General features: G+C 38.3%; 1 protein-coding gene across 1 annotated transcript in view; it reads right to left on the bottom strand.

Annotated features, from left to right (window-relative positions):
- The window catches only part of sfrp5 (secreted frizzled-related protein 5), a 42,759-nt gene that overhangs the window by 7,977 nt on the left and 11,215 nt on the right, over nt 1–23,567 (bottom strand). The window contains exon 2 of the mRNA XM_057849003.1: nt 5,163–5,240. Coding sequence (XP_057704986.1) covers nt 5,163–5,240 — 78 coding nt within the window. The remainder of the gene's footprint in view (nt 1–5,162; nt 5,241–23,567) is intronic.

Genomic DNA, 23,567 nt, shown 5'->3' with positions numbered 1-23,567 from the left:
TGCACTGTTGCTCATGGGACCTGCAGCTGCTTTGAAATGGCTCCAAGTGACTTTCCTGACTTGTTCAAGTCAATGATTGTTCAAGTCAATAATCACTCACAAGAAATTGCTAATTCGTGTTGCTGTTTGTATATTTTTGACCCAGCAGATTTGATCACTTTTTCTGTTAACCCATAATATAGTCATACAAGAACCAAACTTCATGAAAGTTTTTTGTGACAAAGAAGTATCAGTTCCAATCACTCTATCGGAGAAAAATCTGAGTTGTAGAAATAACTGGAAACTCAAGAGAGCCATGACATTATGTTCTTCACAAGTGTATGTAAACTTTTGACCACAACTGTATGTTCAGCATATACAGTAGGATCATAATTCCTCAACACAGCTAAAAAAGATCAAGATACTCAGTTGGGATCATCTTGGTAATAAGGTCTTCACTGGTTGTAAATCAATACAGGAACTGATATTTTTTTAATATCTTTTAATTGCTCCTTGCTTCAATACCTATCTTAACATTCTCACAGATAGTCAACTATAATTCACTGTATTGTCATTTTATGATGTTGTGTGTTTCTCTCTAACTCCCAAAACTTTATTCTTAAAGGGGAAGTTCAGAATTTTGACATTTGGCTTAATCCTCGAGTTAGTGGGGATTTTGATCATTCGGTGGAGTTGATTAGTTACTTTCAGGGCTCTGCAATGAATAAGCTAGCGTGAGACAATGGTGCAAATGAAAAACAATATTAACAAATCAAACATTGTCAAAAAAATTCAAAATTCAGATCATTGTTCAAACTACCCATCCCGCCAAACACCAAACTGCCATAATTCATTTCATTCTGCAGGACTATTTTTTTTTGTAGATGCGTAATACGATCACAATACAGAGAAGTGCTTCAGCTTCTCGTGCTCAGTCTGCTGGTGAGTACTATCCTTCTAACTACATAATAGTAACTATAAAGGAACTTTATTCACTATTCCAACTAGGAACTATTTTCTCCACTAGAGGGCACTCATGCTTTTTGGACAAATAATTCCCACACAAAAAAAAATCTGCATTGAAAACAACTGATGTGATATCACTCTGCCCTGCATGCCTAATCAGCCTGTTCCCTGCAGAGCTGCTGGATTACAAATGTTGCTGTTCATACTAAAATTATTGACATGAAATGGTTTTGATAACTTCATCCTAAAAACATAGCCAACAATATTGATTGCATGGGTTATTGGGGAATCCCATGCATACATATGTAGTTTTTATTGGTATGATAAGCAGGCACCATTGACTCGCGCTAGCTTAGCCACTCTGGAGCTCTGAAACCAACAAATAACTAACAAACTGCACAGAAATTTGTTGAAATCAACTCCACCGACAAAAACCTTGTGAACTTGAAGATTAAGTCTTATGCTAAAAATACTGAACTTCCCCCATTGACTTCATAATGATATTGACGGGACACGGGATGCAGGACTGCATTGTTGGCGTGGCCGTCAAAGCTGTCCGAGTGGAATCACAGACAAAGAGCTTTTTTCGTTGAAAATTCTTCTGAATAAATGCTTAAATCCCTGAATTCTTTATTGATATGGACGTGAAACAGTCTCGATTCTTGGTTAAAAGCAAAAAAAAAACCCGTGCAGTTAGCATTTATTTTACATAAAGATGTCGAAGTACTATGCTAGTCTGTCAGTCAATGTGACAGCCGCCATATGTAAACAGCTTTTCCAGTGAAAATTCTTGTGAATAAATGCTTAAATCCCAAAATTCTTTATAGATATGGATGTAAAACATACTCGATTCTTGGTTAAAAGCAAAAAAAAACACAAAAAACGTCCAGTTAGCATTTATTTCACGTAAATATGTCGAAGCACGATGCTAGTCTGTCAGTCAACGTGGCGGCCGTCATATGTAAACAGCTTTTCCGGTGAAAAGTCTTGTGAATAAATGCTTAAATCCCGGAATTCTTTATAGATATGGACGTAATGCAGTCTTGATTATTGGTTTGAAAAAACAACAACAACAAAAAAACAAAAAAAAACGTGCAGTTAGCATTTATTTTACGTAAATATGTCGAAGTACGATGCTAGTCTGTCAGTCAATGTGGCAGCCGCCATATGTAAACAAAGCTTTTCCGGTCAAAATTCTTGTGAACAAATGCTTAAATCCCTAAATTCTTTTTAGATATGGATGTAAGACCGGCTCAATTCTTGGTTAAAAGAAAAAAAAAAAGTACAGTTAGCCTTTATTTTACGTAAATATGTCAAAGAATGATGTTAGTCTGTCAGTCAATGTGGCAGCCGCCATATGTAAACAGAGAGCTTCTTGTGAAAAAACGAAAAATATAATAATTACCTTGAATCCTCAAACAAATCAATCCTGTGACAATCCTTCCAGTATGTATGTGGTACAGCTTTCGTACTTTTTCAACCTAAATCTGGCGTTGGATCGCTGCATGTGTCGCTGCGACCGACTTCGGATAGCTGTGGTGTATTGTGGGATTGCCCCCTACTTGGCGTAGCGCAGTGAAGGTGGAATTTGACCCGTCAATATCCTTGTGAAATTTATGCCCCTGCTAACATGAAGATTAAGCCTACTGTCAAAAATTCTGATCTTCCTCTTTAAAGCAGCAACTTAATACTGAGAAAGGAGAATTGCATATTTTGTACACTGTACAAAAAGATGAGGGTCAAAAATTCTGTAACTTTTGCTTTTGAAAGAGAATTTTAAAAAACTTCAAGACAAATAAGAAAAATATTGACAATGTCAGATCACACTTTCAGCCATTACTCAACAAAACAGAGTCATCCTCGCCTTTGTCTCACTATGTAATACCCACCTCATTGTCCCAGAGATGCATACATGAATAGCAAGAGGAATGTCTTGCTCATGTTTCATTTTAATGCCCAAAAAGAATCCCTGCCATTCTTTTTGATCCTCAGCTTTGGACAGTAATTTGTAATACTGCTATCAATCATCTACGTATTTTATTAGAGTGGATAGAGTCATGACGAAAACATACTTTGTGGCGCTTGTTTGGATGTGCACAAATTTGATTTACAGTGTGATGGCTATTACCGTTTTATCGGTGTGCACCATTGCCAGATGACATACTGGGGCGCTGAGTTAAAGAGTTGAGGTCCTTGAGGAAATATGGTTTTCAGCAATGATCCAGTCACATTTTAATCATGTCTTGGTCATAAAAAAAGTTTGATTATTTAGTGCAGAGATGCAAAAAATACATACGAAATACCAAATCAGTTGATTTGCATTAATTATAAAGCTCAGTGAAGCTGAATAATGGATTGACTCATCATTGGCTCCATGAGCAGGTCATTACATTAGTACAGTGGGGCAAATAAGTATTTAGTCAACCACTAATTGTGCAAGTTCTCCCACTTGAAAATATTAGAGAGGCCTGTAATTGTCAACATGGGTAAATCTCAACCATGAGAGACAGAATGTGGAAAGAAAAAACCCGAAAATCATATTGTTTGATTTTGAGAATTTATTCGCAAATCGTGCTGGAAAATAAGTATTTGCTCAATACCAAAAGTTCATCTCAATACTTTGTTATGTACTCTTTGTTGGCAATAACGGAGGCCAAACGTTTTCTGTAAGTCTTCACAAGCTTTTCACACACTGTTGCTGGTATTTTGGCCCATTACTCCATGCAGATCTCCTCTAGAGCAGTGATGTTTGGGGCTGTCGTTGGGCAACACGGACTTTTAACTCCCTCCACAGATTTTCTTTGGGGTTGAGATCTGGAGACTGGCTAGGCCACTCCAGGACCTTGAAATGCTTCTTACGAAGCCACTCCTTTGTTGCCCTGGCTGGGTGTTTGGGATCATTGTCATGCTGAAAGACCCTTGCTGATGGAAGGAGATTTTCACTCAAAATCTCTCGATACATGGCCCTATTCGTTCTTTCCTTTACACAGATCAGTCGTCCTGGTCCCTTTGCAGAAAAACAGCCTCAAAGCATGATGTTTCCACCCCCATGCTTCACAGTGGGTATGGTGCAATTCAGTATTCTTTCTCAACCAAACAGGAGAACCTGTGTTTCTACCAAAAAGTTCTATTTTGGTTTCATCTGACCATAACACATTCTCACAGTCTTCTTCTGGATCATCCAAATGCTCTCTAGCGAACCGCAGACGAGCCTGGACGTGTACTGGCTTCAGCAGGGGGACACGTCTGGCAGTGCAGGATTTGAGTCCCTGTCGTCGCATTGTGTTACTGATACTAGCCTTTGTTACTGTGGTCCCAGCTCTCTGTTGGTCATTCACTAGGTCCCCCCTTGTGGTTCTGAGATTTTTGCTCACCTTTCTTGTTATCATTTTGACGCTACGGGGTGAGATCTTTCATGGAGCCCCAGATCGAGGGAGATTATCAGTGGTCTTGTATGTCTTCCATTTTCTAATAATTGCTCCCACAGTTGATTTCTTTAACCAAGCGTTTTACCTATTACAGATTCAGTCTACCCAGCCTGGTGCAAGTCTACAATTTTGTCTCTGGTGTCCTTCGACAGCTCTTTGGTCTTGGGCATAGTGGAGTTTGGAGTGTGACTAACTGAGTTTGTGGACCGGTGTCTTTTATACCGATAATGAGTTAAAAACAGGTGCCATTAATACAGGTAACGAGTGTAAGCTCGTTAGACCTCGTTAGAAGAAGTTAGACCTCTTTGACAGACAGAAAACTTGCTTGTTTGTTGGTGACCAAATACTTATTTTCCACTCTAATTTGGAAAGAAATTCTTTAAAAATCAAACAATGTAATTTTCTGTTCATTTTTTTCCACATTCTGTCTCTCATGGTTGAGGTTTGCCCATGTTGACAATTACAGGCCTCTCTAATCTTTTCAAGTAGGAGAACTTGCACAATTGGTGGTTGACTAAATACTTATTTGCCCCACTGTATGTAAAGAAAGGTATTAAATTAAGTTTTTTTTTTTTTTTTTTTTTTTTTTTTATTGTAGCTCTTGAAACACATTCGTTAACTATTATACACCAACTACTTTTACTGATTGAGTGCAAAGTAACACTAGTATGGTTGCTGAGTAACACTTTTATTTAATATAGTATGTTTTAATGAGACACTAGCCATGCTTCTGTCTTGTTCTCTTCAGAGCGAATGAACAGTGGCTGAGGTCTGCTGCAATATACTTACCGAAGTCGCTGGCACAGTAATGCTCCATGATGTTGTCTGCCTTCAGCTCGTTGTCACACGGGGGACACACCTTTGACACTGAGGGAAAAGAATGAAAAGCGACGCGTTAACGAGGGCTCCAGAGAGCACAATTACACATTTCATTAGGCGCTATAAAGGTCAAAATAGCTCAGAACGAAAGACTGCGTCTGTAAGAAAACATTAAGGCCTCAGCCCTTTAAAGCAACGCCCCCTCCCTCCCTGTCAGAAGCGATTTGCTGTGCATGCCTTACACACTCCAGCAGACTGAAGGATGTTTGCTCTGAAATGACGCTGCAGAAAAAGGGCTTAATTTGGGCCTGTGTATATTTGGGTGGCAAAGGCGTGGTCTTGAAGATAAACATTTCACCAGGAGAAGTTGAACATGAATATTATGAAACAACAAATGATGTTACTTGCTTCTGCGAGCAAACAATGTTTGCATTCCGTTTTACAACTTCGTTTGAACTAAAACTAAATGTGATTATCAAGTTCTCATATATGCAATTCAAAATAGAATGAATTATATAACTACAGACTTGGGTAAAAATGTTCAACTTTGAAAAGACGTTTCAATGCAAGACTTAATTATAGAAGTGGTAATAGTATACGAAGCTCCTAAAGGGACATTGACAGAAATAAAATAAATTTAAACAATCTAGTGCACACCAGAAAGTATCTGGTGTGCACCAGAGACAAACAATTTTGCTATGCAAGTTAGCCAATTGTTGTAAACATTAGCATTATATAGCATTTAAACTAGCGGACTTTTGCTATTCAATAGCGTACCACACGAATGCTATTTTTAGACCGTGACGTCACCATCATAACCTGGAAGTAGGTCAACATAGACACACCCTCGCATACAACCAAGCCCGTCGACGGGGGGGCCAGCCGGGTATGTTGTCCCCATAGTGGCCCCCTGAATGACGATTAATTTATTTTACTTTAAATTCACATATTTCTTTTTTTAGTTAAATCATTGTCTGATTAAATATTATGTTCCTCTCAATATATACTTAAAAACTTTAACATATTAAATATTTCAAATGTATATTTTTTCTTCCTTTTTTTGCACAAAGACTGGATTTCACTGATGTTATAAATGACTTTGCTGTCAAAAAAATCTAGGCGCATTACTGTTTGTGGGCTGGGCTTGATAACCCCAGGTATGTGGAGGGGGCAGGCACAGGACGTTTAGTTATACTGTTTTGTTGCTTAGCAGGTAGGCATAGCACTCAGTTGTATTGTATTGTAGCCTACATGGGACAATAGATGGAAATTGTTTGTTTATATTGTGTCACATCACATCACATCACGGTCTGCTAAATTTAAATGTCCATCTCAAATATTTTGAAAATTTACACTGTCATTGCTTGCAAAGCGTTTAAAAAAGTACTGCATATGTTGTCGTGATAAGCCGGTGGGTGAGGTGGGGGGTGGGGGGCTATATTGGTCTCTTGTCCCCGGGCCCCTGCAAGTCTGGTGACAGCCCTGCATACAACTCATGTTATTATTACTTGTTTTTTGCCGGTAATCTTTCAAAAAAAGAACATGCCGAGTAAACACTGCTGCTATGGAACTTGTAGAAACGACTCTAGACATTAGGACTTATGAAGGATGTTTTCTTCATATGTTTCCCGAAGTCAAAAAAAATAAAAGAGGAAAAAATGTGAACAATGGATCGACTTGTGCGGACGTCCAAAAGACCAGTTTAATGGCAGAAAGGTGAAGCCATTCACATTCATATGCAGTAAACATTTTGTTCGTGGACCATGGTCCTAAAGAGGATGAAGAGGTAAGCCATTATGATATTTTGACTTAGTTTTTAGCATGGCTGTTTGCCGTGCTGCTTCTGCCTGACAATGAATGACCTAAAAAAAAAAAATTGAAATGGTATCTGACTGCCACTGTTGTTACCTTTTCTATTGTTAAAAAAAAAAAAAAAAAACTTTAGTAAGGGAAAGTGTAAATAAATTATAGAATTAAGATTTGTTATAAATGAAAAATTTTAAAGTGTTGGTTGGCTGTCACTGAGTAGCATTTGCGATCGCTACACAAAAATAGCAATGTAAATTACCCCCAAGAACGGTCAAAAATGTAAGACAATAAGAGGATATAATGTATAAGAAAGACAGGGGATATGGTGGTAAAGGATAGATTGTTGAAACAGGAGAATTAAAAACCCAGAAACCCAATGTTCTAGATTGCACGCAAACAATCACCTATATAAACTGACAAACGATTCAACCTGCATATTTCAAACGCAGCATCTCAAAACTACATTTCCCACAATGCCTAGTGCGGCCTAGCTCACGGACAGCTACCTTATTAGCGAGCACCGGCAGCCCAGGCAAAATCAAACATTGCTATAAAAGTTTACAATCATTGGCAGCGCAACGATGCGTCACCGAAAATGATTTTTCAGATCATACCAGTACAAAGCTAAGAAAGAAGTCAACAGTTGCCGAAAGGTAAGTTCAGCAAGTGTACATACCGACAGCCTGTGAGCTCCTGTCGTGACAAAGATTTGTTTGTGAATGAGAATTCACAGTTGACGCCATGATAAAGCCAGTCTGGATGCGCAAATTTGTATCCATAGTAGCTTAAAGGTATTTTCAACTTAATTTCTCTTTTGGGTACATGAGCATTTGATTATTTACGTATTGATCGTAATAAAAGTCTTAACAACTGGGCAGGCTCTCTGGGAACACGTCACAGACAGCACAGTACTGCAGTATTCTGTGCAAAGCGTCAGTCAATTTCAACACACTCTAATTGGTCCCGTGAAAAATAAAAAATGAAAACCGGACATTTTCATGAATTTATAAAACCCCGCCGGACACCCCAGACAGGATGTGAAAAGTGGACATGTCCGGGCAAAAGAGGTCTTTTGGTCACCCTGACTATGCAAGTAACTTGCATTGCAAAAGTCCGCTAGCTAAAATGCTATATAATGCTCATGTTTACCAGATACTTCCTGGTGCACATGAGGAACAATCTGGTGCGCACCAGATTGCTTAAATTTATTTTATTTCTGTTGATGTCCCTTTAGGGAATAATAAGTGTTGAAGAGCACATTTAATATTGTCTTCTCACAGCCACCCAATCTACAACAACCCCTTTGGCTTATTGAGAGACTGACAGCAGAATGGAATGAAAAGAGCCGAGAAGAATAAACACAGCTAAAAAGAGTGCGAGTGTGTTCATAGGTCTATTTTATTATTATTTTTTAATTTAGTTCCTCACCGTAGTATCGCACATATTTTCCCTTTCTCCACGTCATGTCTTCCTGTCACATGTTTACAGACGCAGAAGTAAACATACACCAAGCTTGCGTGGCGCGGTTAAATGTCACAGTTCAAAGGTTATCACCCTAGCCCAAACCTCAGTGTCTGGCCAGATAATGACAGGGGTCAAAGTGTAGTATGCCTCGCTGCTTGGGTCGCGGCGAGGTGAACCCCCTAGCCATCACATTGGCGGGAGTCTTGAATTGACTAACTGCCACTTTCCCCCCCGTGAGAGACAATTCACTCGGTCTTATGGGGGCTAGCCCCTAATTGTCCACACTAGAAAATAATTGCCGGGGTGCAAACCACTTAGCAAACAAAACGATGCAACCTCCCAAGCGTAACCCCCCTAAAATAGTTCTAGAATTTACTGCAATATAGTTTAAATATTAGTTACACTACTCGTCAGTCAATCGCAAGGTATGGAAAGATTTACACTCACAGTCATAGCAACATACGGTATCAAAAGGCAATTTAGCAGGTTTTAATTTAGTGTAATTTGATCGATATGTGCACTAAATTTTAAGGAGATGTAATATTTTTTCTTCATGTGCCCATGCAAACGACAAAAATGGTTAAAATCAATGGCTTGTGTCTTCTCTGGCTGCCACCTGAGTAACAAATTTTCCAAATTTCTTTATGTAATTGTCAACATTATTAATTTTATTCACTATTTCAGAAAGTCATATGACCACTTTGAAGACTTGATTCAATAAAACTAACGTAGGTCAAATTACTGTATATAAAACCCTCTCAAGCACGAGGAGAACATACAAATTGCACTCAAGGATTCGAACCTCAAAACCTCAGTCTGAGGAAGATGAGTCGTATTAAATGTAAAATATATCTTCAAAAGAAATAAATTCAACATCATCACTAGGCATTTTCCGGTATGATATTCTGACGGTATGATAACCTTAAAGCCAAAATATCACAGTTTTACGGTGTTGCAATTACAGCTCTAAAATGTGTTACTTTGAGATATCTGTGTTTGCAAAAAAATAAATAAATAAATAAAAAAAATAAATTAAAAAAAAAACTTTTTCCCATTGAACAGGATTTTTATTATTTAAAAAAAACAAAAAAAAACATATTAGCAGGTTGGAACAGAAGTATAATGTTAACTTAAAAAAAAATAAGAAGAATTACTGAAATACTCTAAATAAAATAAATGCAGTCGTTTAGGTGAGGCTACAGCCACAGCTCAACATACCATCAGAACAAAAATAATTGAATTATATATTCCATAAAAAGCGCGTGCATATGACTTGTATCATGTTTACATTATACACACACCTTTTCTCAGATTCAGATTCAGATTCTCAACACAGACAGTTGCCAGAGAGAGAAAAAAAAACACCGCTAGACACACTAAACACACTGGAGTTAACTCCCGTAACTGTTGGGAAACGTTCATGACGGTGTTTACAAACCTTTCATTTTGTATACATGCGAAATCATATTGGAGGTATTGCCTCCTCGGCAGCCACCCTCCGCAAACATGTTTTACATGTTGGTTGGCCCTCCTCCTCTAAGCCACAGCCGTCTGTAACTTTTCTGTAGCTGAAGTGTTCCCATACCAGCGATTTTGTTTTCTTCGATGGAGAATAAAAGTTAGTGTAGCACAGCTGACTCATTGACACTGAGCTACAACCGGTGGGGGAGGGTTGAGCCTTGCAGGTGCAAGCGAGGGATTTCTCCATGCATTTTTGGGACATAAAAAATAGCTAATACCTTCAGGACGGTAAGATGGAAAATTGGTATACCTAGATACCGGTAATCGGCACATGTCTAATCACCACGCTGTGTTGTTAATAACGGCGAAAGAGTATAGAAACGGCATAATTTTTTTCAGGAGCGAGTAATTAAATTAATTACTTTTCCCATCTTTGCAACAGCGTTACAGTTACTGAGAATGTAATGGGGCGCGTTACTACAATTTGGTTGAATGAAGCGAGAGTTGTCTGATTTTGTCACGCATCCGCCTGCGTGCCTTGGAAAGTGCAGAGCGGGAGGGATGAGGAGGGAAGGGGGCGGTGACGCAAACGCGATGATGATGATGGGCTAGGTGGCTTGGAGCGTTAGCATAGCATTTATGCTCTTGTTAGCATTTAGAGTGGCAGGCATCATCTTAAACGCTCAGGCAACCTTTTTCTACATACAGTTCTTGACGTCCAGGTGGGAATAATTAAATTAAAATAATATACTGTTCACCTACTGAGTGTGCATCAGCATCATCATCATCACACAGTTGGTGCTGTCCTTGTATATTTTTATTTTTTTATTTTATAACCAAAAATACCACTTGCCCTAAACTTTTCTTTAACGACGTATCCTTGACCCTTGTGTGATATTTTTTAATTAATTAAAAAAAAACTAGAGCAAAGACAGGAGAGGCGGGAGATTCAGAGCCTCACCTGTATATTGAATAATATATCTATATATTAGGGGTGTGACGATACACACAAGTCACGGTTCAGTACGTACCTCAGTAAGGGGGTCATGTTTCGGTGCTGGTTCAGTACGACAAGAAAATCAAACAGGCATTTTTTTTCTCTTAGCATTTGAAAGTCAAATTTTGGATACTGTTACACTGATATATAGGTGAAATTTTAAAAAAAAAATGTCAAAAGTGTGACGTACGTTTTTTGGTGGGGGACAGTAAAACCCAGTTCAATCAGTTAACATCTTTTATGTGAAAGATGTTAAAGAATGTGTAATGTAATAACGTGTAGAACATGAAAAGTAATGTCAGTTACTGAGTAAATAATTACTCTTACAATGAGGTAACTGAACTCAATTACTTTTTGGGAAAAAAATTGTAACTGTAAATAATTACTTTTTTTGAAGTAAAATTAATAACACTGATCACCACTGACTGCAAACATTAATGGAGACGAAGAAAAGAGCCTGTAAACACATGCGCACCAACACGCACACAAACACTTAGACACACATAGAATGTCAACTGTGTCTATTTGGAATGAAACCGTTACAGTACATCTCTTTCTGGCTCTGCTGTAATTCATCTTTGTTCCCTTGAGGTTAGCATGTTGGCAGGAGGCCTGTTTGAGTCAGTTAAAGAGTTTGGAGGGAAATCACCGTTTGGATGCCTTCAACGTGGCGTCCGTCTGAGGAATCATGTCAGTTGTGTTCCCTATTGATGTGCATGCTAGTGATTTGTGTACCCGTTCCATCCGTTCAGTACTGTTTGTCATCAGTTTTGGACAACCCTGTCTTGTCATGTGCATCACTTTTTCCATCCGTGGGAATGAATTATGTTTATTTAAATTGTATGCTGGGAATGAGAGAAGGTCACATTGGACAAGTAGCGGCTGTCTTTCAAATAAAAGACAATTAGTTTCCCAGTTAGGCCATTCACTATAGACAAATGCCACACTTAAATAGACCAGTGGTTCTTAACTGGGGTTCGATCAAACCCCAGGGGTTCGGTGAAGGTTAAGAAATGCACAGCCCCATTTTGTATGCTGACGAAATCCTGGCAAGGTGGTGTTTTACATCAGGTTTCGGGCTAGTTTGCCCTCAATTTACAGGTTTTATTCCATTTCTTTCTACTGCTAGCCCTCTATCTAATGGGAGGAGAAATCTGTTTGCGCGGTGGAAGGTTGACTCACACTCGGAATGAGGAACTATAACAGACCTACAGGCAGTGTGAACTGCATAGATAATATAAAAATAAAAAAACAAAAAAACAAAACAAAACAAAAAAAACATTTGCGTCATTTTACGTAACAAAAATAGTATATGCTATAAGGATGCGACAATAAAATGAGAATGTAGACATGAAGACTAAAGGAATAGTGTGAAATGAATCGAGTTTTATTTATTTACCAACGCGCAAATCAGCAGCAAAAGGCAAAGTTATTCGTAGTAAATTAGAAATCTGAAAGAAATTTGAACAGAAATTTACCTAGATGTTAGCTTGCTAGGTTTTGAATTCGTAAAGAAGGATTTAAATTTCCAAAGGATTCGGTGAATGCACCTGTGAAACTCATTGGGTTCGGTACCTTTAGCAAGGTTAAGAACCACTGAAATAGACACTAGTGACCCCCAGAAGAAAGAAAAAATAAGACCTTCCCCAATATACTGTAAATATCCCTCCTAAATAAGCATTTTGGTACCCAACACACGCAGTAGAGTAAATGAATATAACTGCCACTTTATGAGACCGAAAGCATTGAACTAATATAAACATTTTTAATTGCTACATTTCGTGCTGCTGGAATTATGTCTAGACTTAAGACATGAAGAGAAAACAAAAACATTTTATATCCGCCAATGAACAGAGTGTAGTTTGTCACTTACCCTTTTACCATGATGAATAGTGAGAGTAGAGCATTAAAAGTAGAGTGCTATGAAATAAAAAAAAATGGCGATAGACTTCTAATCCAATTTGTTAACATAATCAAAGAATCAGAAAAAAGTGGTATCTAAAACAAAATAGACATAGCTCTATATCAGGTCGTTTTGCATAATTTTGATGGATTGGATAATTATTGATTGCTGGATCGCAGATAACATGCATACAAACATAGTGTCACTGACATTTAAGTGGCAATAATTGTAAAAAAAGAAAGAAAAAAAGGAAAAAAATGATTTTGATTTTTCTTTACGCACATGGGTAGATTGTACCACAACACACAATCAGTTTCATAAATATTTAGTAGCGATGAGTAATTTCCCCATTACCACTATACAGTGGGGAGAACAAGTATTTGATACACTGCCAATGGATTTTCCCATTGACTGTGTATCAAATACTTGTTCTCCCCACTGTATATACAGTGAGGAAAATGCGTATTTGAACACCCTGCGATTTTGCAAGTTTTCCCACTTAGAAATGATGGGCTGGTTTAAAATTTTCATGGATGGTGCTTGTCCACTGTAAGAGACAATCCAGAAAAAAAATCCAGAACTCACAGCGTATGATTTTTTTAAACAATTCATTTGTAATAAACTGCTGCAAACAAGTATTTGAACACCTGAGAAAATCAATGTTAATATTTGGCACACAGACACGGCGCTCCCCATACGCATAACACGCACCAACTCTGCCTGAAGGGGCACCCAAAAAAAATCAAGTTTGTAAAAAATCCTAAAAAATAGTAATTGTAATAATAACAACAATATATAGTATTTAAAATAAAACTTTGTAAAGCCTGATAAATGCAAGTAATACAAATACAAGTAACATCGGCTCATTATTTACACAAAAAAAGAATCTCCTGTGCGGCCCTCTCGTCAGTCTACCTTTGGTGCCCCCCCCCCCCCCCCCAATTCCCTAGTGGTTTGCTCCATTATGCTTCAGTCGCAAATTTGGCAGAAGTTTATTCTTGAAAGGAAATGTCATCCAAAAGACAACAAGAGTCGGGGGCGGAAAAAAGGAAGAGGAAAAAGCAGCGAGATGATGCCCGCGCATCACTTGCAGGTAAGAATTTTTTTTTTTTTTTTTTTTTAAACAATTGTTTATTTATTATCAGCTACGTTTACATGACTACAATAACCTGATAACTGGGAATAACCAGGTAATAACAATAATGAGATTTGATGCATTTATGTGCACTTCAGTGATGTGATAATCAGCAAAAACCTGGTTTACATGTTAAGTCAATAGTTCGATTTCTTTCCAAGTACATGACGTAAAACTCTTGGTCTCAGCATAGGCCTTCCTCCATGTCTACCAAAAACCCATGCTTGCTTGAAGTTGTCCCACTGAACCTCTTCAAATGCGAATGTTGCGATTGCGTTACACAAGCTCGCTAACTGCAGAGTAGGCCCATAGGCTGAAAGCGAATCAGTTTGGCGTCCCTAAGGCCTCTCTAGCGACATCCGTTTTTCCATTTGTACACATGCTCAGAGATGTAAAATAGCGGTGTTTATCAGATAAAGGATAGCGGATCATGCTCTTTACATGACCAATTCAATAATCTGGTAATTCCAGAAATCGGGTTATGATCGGTTTATTAGTGTGCACAACCCCAAAAAAAAAAAACACTCCAAAATGCTGTGGTGGAAATGATGTGACTTGCAAATTCATTGCACAATGAAAATTAAATGGAATGTTACGAGACATATCGGTAGTGGTTTTATGCAAAGGCTATGTTGATACCGAAATGTTTCCATTATTAAGAAGCCGTAGTCATTTTCGAGAGGTTCAGAGGCCAAAAACGACATCTACTGTTGAAACTAATTAGAAAAAAAAAAACAATTTTAAAGCTATGTAGATTTCCCCTTTCATATTCATTGTTTCCACATTATATCCAGAATGTTTATATAGTGCCCTATCGGTCCATGTCTATAAAGGTATAATATTAAAGTTTTCATGTATCTGTGTTAAATATGGGCCTGCATAATTATTTAGTTTTATTTATTTGAGTATTTGGTGCCATTGGTAGTTTTTTTTTTTTTTTTTTTAAAGACTTAATTATTATTATTTATCTTTTGTTTTTTGTTTCATTTTGTTTTTGTTTGACAGTTTGTGAAACATATGTGAATGTTTGTGAAATATTACTGTTGACAACTAAGTTATTACGTAAAATAAAGCAATACTGACAAATGTTCGGATATTGTTCATTTCTATCGTTTGGGGGGGGGGGGGGGGGGGGGGGCGGCACCACAAAGCATTTATGCCTAGGGCACCAAAATAGCTAGCGCCGGCCCTGTTGGCACAGTAGCCTTTGATTACAATTACAGTGAAACGTTTCCTGTAACTTTTCACCAGGTCTGCAAAGAATGCACCAGGGATTTTGCACCACTGCTCCATACAGATCTTCACGAGATCAATCAGGTTTCTGGGCTGTCACTGAGAAACATGAAGTTTGAGCTTTCTCCAAAGGTTTTCTAATGGGTTTAGGTCTGGAGACTGGCCAGAACCTTAATATGCTTTTTACGAACCCACTTCATGGTTATTCTGGCTTTCTGCTTCGGGCCACTGTCTTGTTGGAAGACCCAGTCACAACCCATTTTCAATGCTCTATCTGAGGGAAGGAGGTTTTTCCCCAAAATCTCACAGTACATGGCCCTGGTAATCCTCTCCTTAATACAGTGCAGTCGTCGAGGCCCATATGCAGAAAAACACCAAAGCATGATGCTACCACTCCATGCTTCACAGTAGGGATGGTGTTCTTGGGATGGTACTCATGATTCTTCTTCCTCCAAACACAATGTGTGAAATGAGATGACTTTCTCCTAAGACTCCTCTAGATCATCCAAATGTTCATTGGCAAACTTAAAACGGGCCTGGACATGTGCTGGTTTAAGCAGGGGAACCTTCGGTGCCATATATGATTTTAAACCATGACATCTTAGTGTTTTACCAAAAGTAACCTGGGAAATGGTGGTCCATTTCAGGTCATTGACCAACTCCTCCTGTGTAGTTCTTGGCTGATTCCTCACCATTCTTCAGATCATTGAGACCCTACAAGGTAGATCTTGCATGGAGCCCTAGTCTGAGTGAGATTGGCAGTCATGTTTAGCTTCTTCCATTTTCTAATAATTGCTCCAACGGTGGACCTTATATCACCAAGCTGCTTGGCAGTTGCTCTGTAACCTGGAGGTTTACAATTCTGTCTCTTGTGTCTTTGGACAGCTAGTTGGTCTTGACCATGTTAGGAATTGGAGTCTTCTGATTGTATGGGGTGGACAGGTGTTTATATGCAGCTAACCGCCTCAAACATGTCAAAAAGTGAGATTCAAAGAGTCCACCTCCAATCCTCTTATTCGTTGGACTTTTTAAAGGTGACGAACAGGTCTTTGAGGCTCATAATAGCAAGGTGTTCAAATACTTTTTTGCAGCAGTATAATACAGATAAATTATTTTAAAAATCATACACTGGGATTTGGGGATTTTTCTTCTTTAGATTGTCTTTCACAGTGGACAAGCACCTACAATGAAGATTTCAAACCCGCCCATCATTTTTAAGTGGGAGAACTTGCAAAATCGCAGGGTGTTCAAATACTTATTTTCCTTTTTGTATACATATACACACCACACTACAAAACGTTAAATGAGACAGGTATACTAAACAGCAACAGTAAAATCAACTATGCCTTATTCTATTATGGATTCATCCAAACTGTTTATTTTTATAAAGAGATCATAACAGAGATAATTTTTAACGTGAACTATCACTGACCTTCCTTACTTAAACTCACACAAAGGATGAACAGCTCTCATAATGTTGTCATAGGATCCTTTGACATGTCTTTTACCTCATCCCCTTGAGCATGAGCCACACATTATCTTTTTTCTCCCGTTGAAAATATGTATGGCTCACTACCTCATTGGGACGCTCAAAGTTACGAGCAGCAACGCTTATGACATAAAAACGGAACTGTGCCGAAGATGTAATGCAGCGTGTGATTTAAGTTGGAAGGCCTAACATCTGTTTAAATGTAGCATGCAAATAGACAAGGGGTGTTCGGGTTGGGGGGTTCTTATACGTAGGCCTACATGCAGCCACCCTGGTGACTTCCTTAAACGCAGCACACTCCTTGCAGCTGCAGGAATTCTATACAGAGAGAGAAAATACATTTTCAAATGGCTCTGGCGGTTTCACGGACAGCGCATTGGATCACATTTTCCCTCTCAAAGCGCAGCGGTGGAGGCCACATGAGTAGCTTCCATTGTCCTGCCAGAGAGCTGACAGTCTTACTTGAGTATGGTTGTAATTTACACTCGCCACATCACTGTCAGGCAAGACCGTATCTTTCACACCTCGATGCCTCGACCAGACAATGTGTGCAGTCATGACACAACAGCAGAGAACCCCAAGTTTGGATGTGCATATTTTTTTGTAGGAGACAATGATGACCATTTGGGGAATTAAGATAGAGTTTCACTTGATATATAGTGGTTTTAAACTATTAAGTGTTTCTTACGCATATACAGTGTATCGCAAAAGTGAGTACACCCCTCACATTTCTGCAGATGTTTAAGTAGCGTAATTTTGAATCCTGCGGCTAATAGTCCAGTGCGGCTTATTTGTTGATTTATTTGTGTTAATAGACAACCCATGCCTCCTAGCATGCATTGCAGCACAACAGATGTAAGTAACAATCAATATTCAGCATGCATTGCAGCACTACAGATGTAAGTAACAATCAAAATTCATGTTCTTTGCTAATTATTTATTCATTTACTGTTCCAGTTGTTTCATTAATTGCTTGGTATGGTATTTGCTAACACTTTATTTGACAGTGGCGTCATAAGACTGTCATAAGACCATCATAATTATGACATGACACTATCATGGGCATTACTGAATGCTTATGACAAATGTCATTAAGTGTCATCCAGCAAATTATGTTACCAACTCCATTTATGTCCAGCTCGGATCTTTTACATTCATTACATTTACATTCATTCAAAAGTGAGATCATTTGCCGAATAAAACTGAATGATAACTATTATAAGCATTTGTTAATGCTCATGACAGTGTCATGTCATAATTATGTCTAATTGCCTAATGACAGTGTTATGGCACCACTGTCAAATAACGTGTTACCAAATACCGCAACTAGCAATTATTTAGACAAACAGGAACAGCAACTGAATAAATAATTAGCAAAGAACCTGAATTTTGATTGTTATTTACATCTGTTGCGCTTTAATGCATGCTAGAAGGCATGATGGACAACAACAAAGTTGACAGCAGGTGGCATAAAAGGTTGACTGTCTCCTCCAAGGAAGCAGTGATGGCCAAATGAAGCTTGTCGAAGCAATGAAGCTTTGCAGCCAATTGGTTAAAAGCTTCATGGTGGTTCATTTGGTCTTCTGACCGTCATATGATGCCGCTGTCTAATGAAGTGTTACTGGCTAATATCTTTTGGTGTAAATATCCCATAATACAGTGAGGACAGCTGCGGCTTATAGTCCAGTGTGGCTTATCTATGAACAAATGCTGTTTTTGTGTCACATTTGGTGGGTGGCGGCTTATAGTCAGGTGCGCCTTATAGTGCAAAAATTACGGTATATCTTTTAATGGGACAACACTGACAAAATGATACTTTGACACAATGAAAAGTAGTCCGTGTGCAGCTTATATAATTGAGTTAATTTATTTTCCCCTCAAAATGACTCAAAATATAGCCATTAACTTTTAAACCCCTGGCAACAAAAGTGAGTACACCGCATGGGAACAATGTACATCCCTAAATGTCAAAATTGACTACTGCTTGTCATTTTCCTTCCAAAATGTCATGTGACTCGTTACAGGAGTGCTGTCAGCATTGCTGCAGAGATTGAAGAGGTGGTGTGTGTGTGTGTGGGGGGGTCATTGCCACCACCATGCTGGACTGTAGGCATGACACACTTATCTTTGTACTCCTCACCTGGACATGGTTCCAGAAATCCGTGGGCTCTGTTAACATGTCTTCAGCAAACTGTTTGCGGGCTTTCTTGTGTACCGTCTTCAGGAGAGGCTTCCTCCTGGGGTCACAGCCATGCACACCGATTTGATGTACCGTGTATGGTCTGAGAGCTTACAGGCTGACCCCCCCACCTCTTCAATCTCTGCAGCAATGCTGACACCACTCTGTCAGCATTGTAACGACTGTAACGAGTCACATGACATTGTGGAGGGAAAATGACAAGCAGTACTCAAATAGGACAATTAGGGATGTACGTAGTTTCAATGCAGTCTACTCACTTTTGTTGCCAGGGTTTTAGATATTAATTGCTATATTTTGAGTTATTTTGAGGGGAAAATAAATTAACTCAATTATATAAGCTGCAAACGGACTACTTTTCATTGTGTCATAGTGCCATTTTGTCAGTGTTGTCCCGTGAAAAGATATACTTAAATATTTGCAGAAATGTGAGGGGTGTACTCACTTTTGTGATACACTGTATACAGTAACACATCAAATCTCGAATCTCCCTACCCTGTTGTTACCTCAGTAAAAACTGTTTACAAAACCATCAAAAATAACTTATTTGATATCTTAATTCTGATTTTGAATATCATCATATAGAGCTGCAACAGTACTGTAAGTATTATGAAATGCAGCTTTACACCCAAGGGTGTCAAATAAATGGCCCTGAGGCTAATACAGTACATACAGAATCGCATCACATGCTTTTATTTTGACAACGGCACCACAAAATCGAAGTGTTTGGACTTGCGCGAACAAGTGCGTACACTTTGCTGTCTTTTGTGTCTGAAATCAGTCACAAACCTCTGCCAGTAGTAGCTTATTTGCCATGTTTCTCTGTATGGAAACACCTGTGCGGCCCATTTGAGATTTAATTGCCATGAATCTGACCCACGAGCTTGCAACCCCTGTCTATATCTGCATAAAAAACCACAACAACAATATAAACATACAGTTGTGGTCAAAAGTTTACATACACTTGTGAAGAACATAATGTAATGGCTCTCTTGAGTTTCCAGTTATTTCTACAACTCTGATTTTTCTCTGATAGAGTGATTGGAACAGATACTTCTTTGTCACAAAAAACATTCATGAAGTTTGGTTCTTTTATGACTTTATTATGGGTGAACAGAAAAAAGTGATCAAATCTGCTGGGTCAAAAATATACATACAGCAGCGCTAATATTTGGTAACATGTCCCTTGGCCTTTTTCACTTCAATTAGGCGCTTATGGTAGCCATCCACAAGCTTCTGGCAAGCTTCTGGTTGAATCTTTGACCACTCCTCTTGACAGAATTGGTGCAGTTCAGTTAAATTTGATGGCTTTCTGACATGGACTTGTTTCTTCAGCATTGTCCACAAGTTCTCAATGAGGTTTAAGTCAGGACTTTGGGAAGGCCATTCGAAAACCTTAATTCTAGCCTGATTTAGCCATTCCATTACCACTTTTGATGACCCAATCTTCGGGCTGATGACGTTAGGTTATCTTGAAGAATTTGAAGGTAATCCTCCTTCTTCATTATCCCATTTACTCTCTGTAAAGCACCAGTTCCATTGGTAGCAAAACAGCCCCACAGCATAATACTACCACCACCGTGCTTGACGGTAGGCATGGTGTACTTGGGGTTAAAGGCCTCACCTTTTCTCCTCCAAACATATTGCTGGGCATTGTGGCCAAACAGCTCGATTTTTGTTTCGTCTGACCACAGAATTTTCCTCCAGAAGGTCTTATCTTTGTCCATGTGATCAGCAGCAAACTTCAGTCGAGCCTTAAGGTGCCACTTTTGGAGCAAGAGCTTCCTTCTTGCACGGCAGCCTCTCAGTCCATGGAGATGCAAAACACCCTTAACTGTGGACACCTGTGTTCCAGCAGCTTCTAATTCTTGGCAGATCTGCTTTTTGGTGATTCTCGGTTGAATCTTCACCCTCCTGACCAATTTTGTCTCAGCAGCAGGTGATAGCTTGCGTTTTCTTCCTGATCGTGGCAGTGACAAAACAGTGCCATGCACTTTATACTTACAAACAATTGTTTGCAATGTTGCTCTTGGGACCTGCAGCTGCTTTGAAATGGGTCCAGGTGACTTTCCTGACTTGTTCAAGTCAATGATTCGCTTTTTCAGATCCATGTACGTATATTTTTGACCCAGCAGATTTGATCACTTTTTCTGTTAACCCATAATAAAGTCATAAAAGAACCAAACTTCATGAATGTTTTTTTGTGACAAAGAAGTATCTGTTCCAATCACTCTATCGGAGAAAAATCTGAGTTGTAGAAATAACTGGAAACTCAAAAGAGCCATGACATTATGTTCTTCACAAGTGTATGTAAACTTTTGACCACAACTGTATCATTAAATGAATATCGTAATTTAACAACTGTTTTATTTATTTATTTATTTATTTTCTTTCACAGTGAGTGAGAAGAAGTGCACTATAGGAGTTCCGTTCCTAGGCTGGCGACCAGTGTCGTTTTTGGCAGCCCTTTTAATTTTCGTTTTAGTCCTAGTCTTTTTGACAATAATAAAGTCTTAGTCTTATTTTAGTCATCTCAAAATGTGTTTGTCTTCGTCTAGTTTTTGTTGACGAAAACTCAAGACTAATTTAGTCTTGTTTTAGTTGACGTTTACTCAAAATGTTTTCGTCTTTAAATTTAAAAAAATTACTCCATAAAATAAATAATACAGGTTTCCAACTATTTTGAATGAACATTGACAGACGAGCACATATTGTAGCGTCTACAAGGACAACACATCTTTGGTGATAATTCACAACAGTACATTATTTTCAATTAATTTTACCCACCTGGAGGCCGCAAATTTTATTTAAAAAAAAGTTGTCCCAGAGTTAAAGAGACTGCTTGCTGTTAGCATTATCCAAATGATAGCATACGGGTAGGGCTGCAGCTATCGATTATTTTAGTAGTCGAATAATCGATGAACTAGTTAGTTCAAATAATCGAGTAATCGGAAAAGGAACATGAAAAATTAAAATACCTGAGCTGAGCCTCAAACGGTATTAAAAATAAATAATTGAGGATCTATGTACAACAAAACAACAATTGGCTAACTTACATGGCAAAAGTCTGCTAGCTTAAATGCTATAAAATGCTAACGTTTTTTTCCCAATGCTCTTAACAAATGGGTCAGACTCATATTCCCACAAAAAAAAAAAAAACATTAGCCCAAAGAAAAACTTAGCTTACGTTGGTCTTAACAGGGAGCAGTTGGATTCACCCATGTGAAATGAGGCACAGGGCAATGTATCCACCCTAATCAAATAACTAAATGTAAACACTTTCAAAATAAAACATTACAACGCCACTTTAATTACATTAATACTCGAGGCAACAACATTTTATTTGAATATTTTTTTCTAATCGAATACTCGAGTCAATCGATTAATCGTTGCAGCATTAGTTCAAACACATATTCCCAAAAAAACGGTTATATATACCTATAAACTAAATTATGAATGCATTAAAAAACAGTAGCTCAAACAAAAACTTAGCTTACGTTGGACTGAACAGGGAGCAGTTGGACTAAACCATGTGAAAAGAGGTGGACCAGAGGGCAGTGTATCCACTCTAATCAATAAAACTAAATGCAAACACTTTCAAAATAAACCATCAGAACGCCACTTTAATGAAAGGAATACTCGAAGCAACAAAGTTTAATTTGATTTTTTTTCTAATCGAATACTCGAGTTAATCAATTAATCGTTGCAGCACTAATTACGAGTTACATTTAGTGTGTGATGATCACTCAACACGGAACTTTAAAGGCTAAAGCAACATTGCATATTCTCTCTGGCAAAAAAAGAAAACAAATCTTACCGTGTGTGCAAGCCTGCAGACTGGAGAGCAGCAGCACGTCACATGAGTGACACAAACAGACACTGCTACGATGCAAGCTAACTACACATAAAATATCACACATTGTGAACATGGGGCAGATTCTATTTGTGAATTTTCTTTTCGTTGTTGTTTCGTCAGACGAAAACAAGCATTAGTCACGTTTTATTTTAGTCTCACAAAACATGTTTTTAGCGCGTTAATGTCTTGTCATCGTTATGAAAAAATTATTCGTTGATGAAATATTTTCGTTATGGTCATTGTTGACATAAACAACATTGCTGGCGGCATAACCCGAATTTCGGCGTACGTCAGAATTAACCCCTGCAAAATAACTTGCCTAAAACTTGAAAATAATTGTTTTTGTTTAATGATGAAGGATACACTGCCCTCTGGTGGCAGCGTTGGGTCTGGCTGGACTGTCGCCATGTGTGACTCAGAAGCAGACTCAGATGTCTGACATGGATAAAGGATAGATGCGCTCCAGTTTGGCCCACATAAGGCTGTCAGTTGTTTTATGTATTATATGTGTATGCATTTGTAATTAAGTTTACGCATACAGTTTATGGAGATACGTGTGAGCGATTTCATATTAGAATTGTAAATACGTTAGCATTTGTAGCATTGAAGATAGCGGACTTTTGTTAGGCAAATTAGGTTAATTTAATCTACTAAATTGACATATTGATCACACTAGATGGATGTTTAAACACCAATTGATTTGTGTCAAGTGTTTTATTGTTAAAATACGTGTCGTTTTGAACATAAGTGTACTGTAATTTCCGCACTATAAGGCACACGTGAGTATAAGCCGCCACCCACCAAATTTGACACGAAAACGGTATTTGTTCA

This window comes from Corythoichthys intestinalis, chromosome 10 (assembly GCF_030265065.1).
Source record: "Corythoichthys intestinalis isolate RoL2023-P3 chromosome 10, ASM3026506v1, whole genome shotgun sequence".
Taxonomy (NCBI): domain Eukaryota; kingdom Metazoa; phylum Chordata; class Actinopteri; order Syngnathiformes; family Syngnathidae; genus Corythoichthys; species Corythoichthys intestinalis.
This window is presented reverse-complemented; position numbering and strand designations above follow the sequence as displayed.